This window comes from Lampetra fluviatilis, chromosome 3 (genome assembly GCF_964198595.1).
Source record: "Lampetra fluviatilis chromosome 3, kcLamFluv1.1, whole genome shotgun sequence".
Lineage (NCBI taxonomy): Eukaryota > Metazoa > Chordata > Hyperoartia > Petromyzontiformes > Petromyzontidae > Lampetra > Lampetra fluviatilis.
In genome coordinates this window covers 1241525-1252500 of record NC_136277.1, presented here as the reverse complement: position 1 = coordinate 1252500, position 10976 = coordinate 1241525, and the positions used below count along the sequence as shown (strand labels likewise).

The following is a 10976-nucleotide window of genomic DNA, read 5'->3' as shown; positions in this document are numbered from 1 at the left end:
GTGTTGCTAGTGAGGTGTTGCTAGTGAGGTGTTGTTAGTGAGGTGTTGCTAGTGAGGTGTTGCTAGTGAGGTGTTGCTAGTGAGGTGTTGTTAGTGAGGTGTTGCTAGCGAGGTGCTGCTAGTGAGGTGTTGTTAGTGAGGTGTTGTTAGTGAGGTGTTGCTAGTGAGGTGTTGCTAGTGAGGTGTTGTTAGTGAGGTGTTGCTAGTGAGGTGTTGCTAGTGAGGTGTTGTTAGTGAGGTGTTGTTAGTGAGGTGTTGCTAGCGAGGTGTTGTTAGTGAGGTGTTGCTAGTGAGGTGTTGCTAGTGAGGTGTTGCTAGTGAGGTGTTGCTAGTGAGGTGTTGTTAGTGAGGTGTTGTTAGTGAGGTGTTGTTAGTGAGGTGTTGCTAGTGAGGTGTTGCTAGTGAGGTGTTGCTAGTGAGGTGTTGCTAGTGAGGTGTTGTTAGTGAGGTGTTGCTAGTGAGGTGTTGTTAGTGAGGTGTTGCTAGCGAGGTGCTGCTAGTGAGGTGTTGCTAGTGAGGTGTTGTTAGTGAGGTGTTGCTAGTGAGGTGTTGTTAGTGAGGTGTTGTTAGTGAGGTGTTGCTAGTGAGGTGTTGTTAGCGAGGTGTTGCTAGCGAGGTGTTGTTAGTGAGGTGTTGCTAGTGAGGTGTTGCTAGTGAGGTGTTGCTAGTGAGGTGTTGCTAGTGAGGTGTTGTTAGTGAGGTGTTGCTAGTGAGGTGTTGTTAGTGAGGTGTTGTTAGTGAGGTGTTGCTAGCGAGGTGTTGTTAGTGAGGTGTTGTTAGTGAGGTGTTGTTAGTGAGGTGTTGCTAGCGAGGTGTTGTTAGTGAGGTGTTGTTAGTGAGGTGTTGTTAGTGAGGTGTTGTTAGTGAGGTGTTGCTAGCGAGGTGTTGTTAGTGAGGTGTTGTTAGTGAGGTGTTGTTAGTGAGGTGTTGCTAGCGAGGTGTTGTTAGTGAGGTGTTGTTAGTGAGGTGTTGTTAGTGAGGTGTTGCTAGTGAGGTGTTGTTAGTGAGGTGTTGCTAGTGAGGTGTTGCTAGTGAGGTGTTGCTAGTGAGGTGTTGTTAGTGAGGTGTTGCTAGTGAGGTGTTGTTAGTGAGGTGTTGTTAGTGAGGTGTTGCTAGTGAGGTGTTGCTAGTGAGGTGTTGCTAGTGAGGTGTTGTTAGTGAGGTGTTGTTAGTGAGGTGTTGCTAGCGAGGTGTTGTTAGTGAGGTGTTGTTAGTGAGGTGTTGTTAGTGAGGTGTTGCTAGCGAGGTGTTGTTAGTGAGGTGTTGTTAGTGAGGTGTTGTTAGTGAGGTGTTGCTAGTGAGGTGTTGTTAGTGAGGTGTTGTTAGTGAGGTGTTGCTAGCGAGGTGTTGTTAGTGAGGTGTTGTTAGTGAGGTGTTGTTAGCGAGGTGTTGCTAGCGAGGTGTTGTTAGTGAGGTGTTGTTAGTGAGGTGTTGCTAGTGAGGTGTTGTTAGTGAGGTGTTGTTAGTGAGGTTGTTGCTAGTGAGGTGTTGTTAGTGAGGTGTTGCTAGTGAGGTGTTGCTAGCGAGGTGTTGTTAGTGAGGTGTTGTTAGTGAGGTGTTGCTAGTGAGGTGTTGTTAGCGAGGTGTTGCTAGTGAGGTGTTGTTAGTGAGGTGTTGTTAGTGAGGTGTTGCTAGTGAGGTGTTGTTAGTGAGGTGTTGTTAGTGAGGTGTTGCTAGTGAGGTGTTGCTAGCGAGGTGTTGTTAGTGAGGTGTTGTTAGTGAGGTGCTGTTAGTGAGGTGTTGCTAGTGAGGTGTTGCTAGCGAGGTGTTGCTAGTGAGGTGTTGTTAGTGAGGTGTTGCTAGTGAGGTGTTGTTAGTGAGGTGTTGTTAGTGAGGTGTTGCTAGTGAGGTGTTGCTAGCGAGGTGTTGTTAGTGAGGTGTTGCTAGTGAGGTGTTGCTAGTGAGGTGTTGTTAGTGAGGTGTTGTTAGTGAGGTGTTGCTAGCGAGGTGTTGTTAGTGAGGTGTTGTTAGTGAGGTGTTGTTAGTGAGGTGTTGCTAGTGAGGTGTTGTTAGTGAGGTGTTGTTAGTGAGGTGTTGCTAGTGAGGTGTTGTTAGTGAGGTGTTGCTAGTGAGGTGTTGTTAGTGAGGTGTTGTTAGTGAGGTGTTGTTAGTGAGGTGTTGCTAGTGAGGTGTTGTTAGCGAGGTGTTGCTAGTGAGGTGTTGTTAGTGAGGTGTTGCTAGTGAGGTGTTGTTAGTGAGGTGTTGTTAGTGAGGTGTTGCTAGTGAGGTGTTGCTAGCGAGGTGTTGTTAGTGAGGTGTTGTTAGTGAGGTGTTGCTAGTGAGGTGTTGTTAGCGAGGTGTTGTTAGTGAGGTGTTGTTAGTGAGGTGTTGTTAGTGAGGTGTTGCTAGTGAGGTGTTGTTAGTGAGGTGTTGTTAGTGAGGTGTTGCTAGTGAGGTGTTGCTAGCGAGGTGTTGTTAGTGAGGTGTTGTTAGTGAGGTGCTGTTAGTGAGGTGTTGCTAGTGAGGTGTTGCTAGCGAGGTGTTGCTAGTGAGGTGTTGTTAGTGAGGTGTTGCTAGTGAGGTGTTGTTAGTGAGGTGTTGTTAGTGAGGTGTTGCTAGTGAGGTGTTGCTAGCGAGGTGTTGTTAGTGAGGTGTTGCTAGTGAGGTGTTGCTAGTGAGGTGTTGTTAGTGAGGTGTTGTTAGTGAGGTGTTGCTAGCGAGGTGTTGTTAGTGAGGTGTTGTTAGTGAGGTGTTGTTAGTGAGGTGTTGCTAGTGAGGTGTTGTTAGTGAGGTGTTGTTAGTGAGGTGTTGCTAGTGAGGTGTTGTTAGTGAGGTGTTGCTAGTGAGGTGTTGTTAGTGAGGTGTTGTTAGTGAGGTGTTGTTAGTGAGGTGTTGCTAGTGAGGTGTTGTTAGCGAGGTGTTGCTAGTGAGGTGTTGTTAGTGAGGTGTTGCTAGCGAGGTGTTGTTAGTGAGGTGTTGTTAGTGAGGTGTTGTTAGTGAGGTGTTGCTAGTGAGGTGTTGTTAGTGAGGTGTTGCTAGTGAGGTGTTGTTAGTGAGGTGTTGTTAGTGAGGTGTTGTTAGTGAGGTGTTGTTAGTGAGGTGTTGCTAGTGAGGTGTTGCTAGTGAGGTGTTGTTAGTGAGGTGTTGTTAGTGAGGTGTTGTTAGTGAGGTGTTGCTAGTGAGGTGTTGCTAGTGAGGTGTTGCTAGTGAGGTGTTGTTAGTGAGGTGTTGTTAGTGAGGTGTTGTTAGTGAGGTGTTGCTAGTGAGGTGTTGTTAGTGAGGTGTTGTTAGTGAGGTGTTGCTAGTGAGGTGTTGTTAGTGAGGTGTTGTTAGTGAGGTGTTGTTAGTGAGGTGTTGTTAGTGAGGTGTTGTTAGTGAGGTGTTGCTAGTGAGGTGTTGTTAGTGAGGTGTTGCTAGCGAGGTGTTGTTAGTGAGGTGTTGTTAGCGAGGTGTTGTTAGTGAGGTGTTGTTAGTGAGGTGTTGTTAGTGAGGTGTTGCTAGTGAGGTGTTGTTAGTGAGGTGTTGCTAGTGAGGTGTTGCTAGTGAGGTGTTGTTAGTGAGGTGTTGCTAGTGAGGTGTTGTTAGTGAGGTGTTGTTAGTGAGGTGTTGTTAGTGAGGTGTTGCTAGTGAGGTGTTGTTAGTGAGGTGTTGCTAGTGAGGTGTTGCTAGTGAGGTGTTGTTAGTGAGGTGTTGCTAGTGAGGTGTTGTTAGTGAGGTGTTGTTAGTGAGGTGTTGCTAGTGAGGTGTTGTTAGTGAGGTGTTGTTAGTGAGGTGTTGTTAGTGAGGTGTTGCTAGTGAGGTGTTGTTAGTGAGGTGTTGCTAGTGAGGTGTTGTTAGTGAGGTGTTGCTAGTGAGGTGTTGTTAGTGAGGTGTTGTTAGTGAGGTGTTGTTAGTGAGGTGTTGTTAGTGAGGTGTTGTTAGTGAGGTGTTGCTAGTGAGGTGTTGTTAGTGAGGTGTTGCTAGCGAGGTGTTGTTAGTGAGGTGTTGTTAGCGAGGTGTTGTTAGTGAGGTGTTGCTAGTGAGGTGTTGTTAGTGAGGTGTTGCTAGCGAGGTGTTGTTAGTGAGGTGTTGCTAGTGAGGTGTTGCTAGTGAGGTGTTGCTAGTGAGGTGTTGCTAGTGAGGTGTTGTTAGTGAGGTGTTGCTAGCGAGGTGTTGTTAGTGAGGTGTTGCTAGTGAGGTGTTGCTAGTGAGGTGTTGCTAGTGAGGTGTTGCTAGCGAGGTGTTGTTAGTGAGGTGTTGCTAGTGAGGTGTTGCTAGTGAGGTGTTGTTAGCGAGGTGTTGTTAGTGAGGTGTTGCTAGTGAGGTGTTGTTAGTGAGGTGTTGCTAGTGAGGTGTTGCTAGCGAGGTGTTGTTAGTGAGGTGTTGCTAGTGAGGTGTTGCTAGTGAGGTGTTGCTAGCGAGGTGTTGCTAGTGAGGTGTTGCTAGCGAGGTGTTGTTAGTGAGGTGTTGTTAGTGAGGTGTTGTTAGTGAGGTGTTGTTAGAGAGGTGTTGCTAGCGAGGTGTTGCTAGTGAGGTGTTGCTAGCGAGGTGTTGTTGGCGAGGTGTTGTTAGTGAGGTGTTGTTAGTGAGGTGTTGTTAGTGAGGTGTTGTTAGTGAGGTGTTGCTAGTGAGGTGTTGCTAGTGAGGTGTTGCTAGCGAGGTGTTGTTGGCGAGGTGTTGTTAGCGAGGTGTTGCTAGTGAGGTGTTGCTAGTGAGGTGTTGCTAGCGAGGTGTTGTTGGCGAGGTGTTGTTAGTGAGGTGTTGTTGGCGAGGTGTTGCTAGCGAGGTGTTGTTAGTGAGGTGTTGTTAGTGAGGTGTTGCTAGCGAGGTGTTGTTAGTGAGGTGTTGCTAGTGAGGTGTTGCTAGCGAGGTGTTGTTAGTGAGGTGTTGTTAGTGAGGTGTTGTTAGTGAGGTGTTGCTAGCGAGGTGTTGCTAGCGAGGTGTTGTTAGTGAGGTGTTGTTAGTGAGGTGTTGCTAGCGAGGTGTTGCTAGCGAGGTGTTGTTAGTGAGGTGTTGCTAGCGAGGTGTTGTTAGTGAGGTGTTGCTAGTGAGGTGTTGCTAGCGAGGTGTTGCTAGTGAGATGTTGCTAGTGAGGTGTTGCTAGTGAGGTGTTGTTAGTGAGGTGTTGCTAGTGAGGTGTTGTTAGTGAGGTGTTGCTAGCGAGGTGTTGTTAGTGAGGTGTTGCTAGTGAGGTGTTGCTAGTGAGGTGTTGCTAGTGAGGTGTTGCTAGTGAGGTGTTGTTAGCGAGGTGTTGTTAGTGAGGTGTTGTTAGTGAGGTGTTGTTAGTGAGGTGTTGCTAGTGAGGTGTTGTTAGTGAGGTGTTGCTAGTGAGGTGTTGTTAGTGAGGTGTTGTTAGTGAGGTGTTGCTAGTGAGGTGTTGTTAGTGAGGTGTTGCTAGTGAGGTGTTGCTAGTGAGGTGTTGCTAGTGAGGTGTTGTTAGTGAGGTGTTGCTAGTGAGGTGTTGCTAGTGAGGTGTTGTTAGTGAGGTGTTGTTAGTGAGGTGTTGCTAGTGAGGTGTTGTTAGTGAGGTGTTGCTAGTGAGGTGTTGCTAGTGAGGTGTTGTTAGTGAGGTGTTGCTAGTGAGGTGTTGTTGGCGAGGTGTTGTTAGTGAGGTGTTGCTAGTGAGGTGTTGTTAGTGAGGTGTTGCTAGTGAGGTGTTGTTGGCGAGGTGTTGTTAGTGAGGTGTTGCTAGTGAGGTGTTGCTAGTGAGGTGTTGTTAGTGAGGTGTTGTTAGTGAGGTGTTGCTAGTGAGGTGTTGTTGGCGAGGTGTTGCTAGTGAGGTGTTGCTAGTGAGGTGTTGCTAGTGAGGTGTTGTTAGTGAGGTGTTGTTAGTGAGGTGTTGCTAGTGAGGTGTTGTTAGTGAGGTGTTGCTAGTGAGGTGTTGTTGGCGAGGTGTTGTTAGTGAGGTGTTGCTAGTGAGGTGTTGCTAGTGAGGTGTTGTTAGTGAGGTGTTGTTAGTGAGGTGTTGCTAGTGAGGTGTTGCTAGTGAGGTGTTGTTAGTGAGGTGTTGTTAGCGAGGTGTTGTTAGTGAGGTGTTGCTAGTGAGGTGTTGTTAGTGAGGTGTTGTTAGTGAGGTGTTGTTAGTGAGGTGTTGCTAGTGAGGTGTTGTTAGTGAGGTGTTGCTAGTGAGGTGTTGTTGGCGAGGTGTTGTTAGTGAGGTGTTGCTAGTGAGGTGTTGCTAGTGAGGTGTTGCTAGTGAGGTGTTGCTAGTGAGGTATTGTTAGTGAGGTGTTGTTAGTGAGGTGTTGTTAGTGAGGTGTTGTTAGTGAGGTGTTGTTAGTGAGGTGTTGCTAGTGAGGTGTTGCTAGTGAGGTATTGTTAGTGAGGTGTTGTTAGTGAGGTGTTGTTAGCGAGGTGTTGCTAGTGAGGTGTTGTTGGCGAGGTGTTGTTAGTGAGGTGTTGCTAGTGAGGTGTTGCTAGTGAGGTGTTGCTAGTGAGGTGTTGCTAGTGAGGTGTTGCTAGTGAGGTGTTGCTAGCGAGGTGTTGCTAGTGAGGTGTTGTTAGTGAGGTGTTGCTAGTGAGGTGTTGCTAGTGAGGTGTTGCTAGTGAGGTGTTGTTAGTGAGGTGTTGCTAGTGAGGTGTTGCTAGCGAGGTGTTGCTAGTGAGGTGTTGTTAGCGAGGTGTTGTTAGTGAGGTGTTGCTAGTGAGGTGTTGCTAGTGAGGTGTTGTTAGTGAGGTGTTGTTAGTGAGGTGTTGTTAGTGAGGTGTTGCTAGCGAGGTGTTGCTAGCGAGGTGTTGCTAGCGAGGTGTTGCTAGTGAGGTGTTGTTAGTGAGGTGTTGTTAGCGAGGTGTTGTTAGTGAGGTGTTGTTAGTGAGGTGTTGTTAGTGAGGTGTTGCTAGTGAGGTGTTGTTAGTGAGGTGTTGTTAGTGAGGTGTTGTTAGTGAGGTGTTGTTAGTGAGGTGTTGTTAGTGAGGTGTTGTTAGCGAGGTGTTGCTAGTGAGGTGTTGCTAGTGAGGTGTTGTTAGTGAGGTGTTGTTAGTGAGGTGTTGTTAGTGAGGTGTTGCTAGCGAGGTGTTGCTAGCGAGGTGTTGCTAGCGAGGTGTTGCTAGCGAGGTGCTGCTAGCGAGGTGTTGTTAGTGAGATGCTGTTAGTGAGGTGTTGTTAGTGAGGTGTTGTTAGTGAGGTGTTGTTAGTGAGGTGTTGTTAGTGAGGTGTTGCTAGTGAGGTGTTGTTAGTGAGGTGTTGTTAGTGAGGTGTTGTTAGTGAGGTGTTGCTAGCGAGGTGCTGTTAGCGAGGTGTTGCTAGTGAGGTGTTGTTAGTGAGGTGTTGTTAGTGAGATGCTGTTAGTGAGGTGTTGTTAGTGAGGTGCTGTTAGCGAGGTGTTGCTAGCGAGGGCTGGTCCAGGGCGTGTGTGGCGAGTGTCACGCCCGACCGCCTTTGTCTCCCCGTTGCAGATGTTTTACATGCCACACCAGATACTCGTTTAAGGCTGAGTCGGCCTAGTGGAGGGCCTATGGCCTGGGTTCAGATATCCGTCACCGACTCGGTTGGTCGCCGGGTTCATGGCGCAGAGCGCTAACCACCGCCACCTCCGCTCCCCACACACGCCGACACGTATACACACGCGCGCACACGCTAACACGTACACACACACTCACACGCGCGCACACGCTAACACGTACACACACACGCGCGCACGCTAACACACGCACATCCCTCTCACACCTGGACACGCTGCCCAGTAGCGCCGAGCTAATCGCTCCGCGGCGCTAAACGATCGGCAAAGGTCACATAAACAAACACGGCGCGGCGCGTGCATGCGCGCGTGTGTGTGTGTGCGCGGCGCATGCGCGTGTGTGCGCGGCGCGTGCGCGTGTGAGCGCATGCATGTGTGCGTGTGAGCGCATGCATGTGTGCGTGTGAGCGCATGCATGTGTGCGTGTGTGCATGCATGTGTGCGTGTGTGCATGCATGTGTGCGTGTGTGCATGCATGTGTGCGTGTGTGCATGCATGTGTGCGTGTGAGCATGCATGTGTGCGTGTGTGCATGCATGTGTGCGCGTGTGCATGCATGTGTGCGTGTGTGCATGCATGTGTGCGTGTGTGCATGCATGTGTGCGTGTGTGCATGCATGTGTGCATGTGTGCGCGTGTGCGCGTGCGTAGCAACGGCGGTGGCGGCCGCCAGCCCGACCAGCAGGCCGCAGGAAGAGCCGGCACGACCCCTGACCCCGGGCTAGACAGGAAGTCGGTTGGAGGTGGGGGGGGCGGCGGGTCGCGACCTCTCACCTTCTCCTGGAACACGAAGCAGCTGAGCAGGGCGGCGCACTGCTGCGGCGTGAGCTCGTTGAAGACGCCGTTGAAAAGCATCTCGGTGAGCAGCAGCTCATCGGCGCTAGCGAGCGGGAAGGGGGGGGGGGGGGGAGAGAAACGACAAATGGGGGGGGGGGGGGGGGGGTGAACGATAAAAGTTATTATTTCGAGACCAAACAAAATTGCGTTCTAGTGCATTTCTATCGAAGGCATATGAACAAAAAAAAACACTCAAATAATCTTAAGGAAAAGGCGCTCGCTGGCGTTGGGTGCTGACGAGCAAGTCCCCCCCTCCCTCCAAGTGGGCGATCGAGGGGCACGAGTGTTGGGCGAGTGAGTGCGTTGTTGTGACACGCGGCGTCAAACGATGCGCTATTAATTCGATGATTTCGCTGCCATGAATTGCCCCCCACCCCCCCCTCTCTCTGCCATCCTCCTCACCCGCATTTCAAACGCATCTCGCCACGGTGGCTAGGAGACGTTAACTCCATCGCCTGGTGGTACAGGAGGTCGTGGGTTTGATCCTGACCCTGACGATGCCTGCTGCTGCTGCTGCCACTGTATATTTTGAGTTTGCGTCTCTCTCTCTCTCCCTGTGGTCGCGTGGATTTTTCTCCGGGTCCTTCGTTTTTCCCCCCAACACATTGAGAACGAGCACGTGCTGAGAGTGTGTGACGATAAGCCGCTTTGTTGAGCTATCATTTGTGGCCAGGTGGCTCATTGAGATTCATGAAGACGGCTGCTTGCGTTGTAGCCGAAACGTCGTGAGAATTATTTCATTTTATTATGTTTTATTTTTATTATTTTATTACTTCCCTTCTACGTGACTTTACCGAAAGAACCAAGAAGATGCATCCCTGCAGTCACGAAAGCTTTAAATCGAAAGATAAAAATAGTTTAATTTGCACATTTTTAAGCGATTCGTTTACCTTACCTATACTTTGCCTTTTCTATTGTGATTTTTGTACCATTTGCCGACCCGCCCCGAATGGACACCTGGGAAACCATCGGATTTCTCCTGCAGTCTAAAGATGCCGGTTCTGATCGCAGCGTGGTGGTGGTGGTGGTTGAGACGAAACGGACGGTGTCTGGTCGCCCGAGTACTCAACAAAGTTTGGAGGAATCGGACGCGGCGGCAAGCTCACGGGAACAGTAACCACGGTAGCCGTAGCCGTAGACGAGTGATACGGGGGTGAGCGGCCGCCCGCCCACCCGCCTGCGGACCGGTGCGGGATAAACATTAAGAAGCAACTCGAAGAAGTCGGAAAAAATAAACTTTTTTGACAAGCGCCGTCAAATTCCCTTTTTTGCCCCATGATCCCCCCCCCATCGTTCGCAGGAGCGAGGCGATAATTCGGGCCAATTCGCTCCATCTGGGCATTAGCGCCGCGGCTGCGTTTCGTTTCTGAGAGCGATAATCAAATCTGTCCATCGCAGATGATCGCAGCCACGCGCCCAGTCACCGATAACGTCAAACAGGCCCCCCCCCCCGCCCCCCACCACGCAACCCATCCGGGGGCGCCAGCGCCGCCAAACAATCCCGGCATCCTTCCCCCCGCCGGTGCGATGTCGCTCGGCGCGTTGCGCGAGTCGCACTTCCCCCTCCACTCCGCCAACGGCGGCCAACAGCGGCGGCCGTGACCCCCGCCGCCGCGCGGTCAACGTCGCCGCGGCGACCGACCCCCGGGGCGCCCGGACAAACACGGCACTCACCGGGCCGCCGTCGCAAGCGTTCCCCCCCCCCCGGCCCTGGTCTCCGCAGTCCAGGTGACCCGACCTGGCACCGGCGAGCAGACACCGTGACCCCAACGCACGCCGGCTCCCGCCCCTCCCCTCGCTCTCCCACCCCTCACTCTCCAACCCCTCACTCTCCAACCCCTCCCCTCGCTCTCCCACCCCTCCCCTCGCTCTCCCACCTCTCCCCTCCTGTGACCCCGCGACCCCTGGCACGTGCCGGCGACCTGTGGGAGGCGGGGGGGGCGGGGAGGGGGTAAGGCTGGCTCCGCCCACAGCCCCCCCCCCCGCCCCCTTTGACCTCACCGACACCGCCGCCTCGACACGGCGACCCTCCGTGAAAGAGAACCCTGAGAGAGCCGCCGAAGCTGCTGCCGTCATCGGCGAAAACGGCAAAGGCGCAGGGCTGCAATCGCTCTGCTCGTGCCACCGCGAGCAGAGCGGTGGGGGGCGGGGGGCATGGGGGTCCACGCGCTGGGCCAGACGTCCTGGGAAGAAGCGGTGGTCGGTGTCCACACTTTGCCACAACGCAAGCGGGACCTGCTGGTCCACGCGGCTGTGGTGCCACCCCGCGTACACACAGGTGGCTGGCTGGGGGGGGGGGGGGGAAGGGGGGGCGTGTAAGAATCTTGCACCGCCGCGTGCTTGACCTGCCTCACCGGGAGATTGAACCCACGACCCTCACCGTCGGTCAACACCGGCGGCGACCGACGGGCGGGACCTCGGCTCCACCACCAACCGGCACCGACCGGGCACCGGCGAAGCGTGCAGACGCCTTTGCGTCGAGCGGTGGAGTGCCAACGGGGCTTTAACTTGACATCGTCCTTGTTGTTGTTGTTGCTGCCGCCGCCGCTATCAAGGGCGATGAAGACTTGGGCCCAACATCCCGAGCGGGATCCCCCCGGGGAACCTCGCTGCCGAGGTCGGAGCCTCGCGAGGATTTCTCCGGGGTGACGTTTGGGCGGAGAGTCACACCCCGGCGCCGGGAGGTAATAACGCGTCATTCGAGATCGCGAAACCGTGCGGAGAACTCCCCGACGACTTGGCAGCGCACCCCTCTCGATTCTACG

At 52.2% G+C, this 10976-nt stretch overlaps 1 protein-coding gene across 1 annotated transcript in view; it reads right to left on the bottom strand.

The window, feature by feature from the left end:
• LOC144950993 (exosome RNA helicase MTR4-like) overlaps nt 1–10976 on the bottom strand; it is a 120648-nt gene that overhangs the window by 14748 nt on the left and 94924 nt on the right. Inside the window, 1 exon segment of the mRNA XM_078881207.1 lies at nt 8149–8254. Within this exon segment, the coding sequence (XP_078737333.1) occupies nt 8149–8254 (106 nt within the window).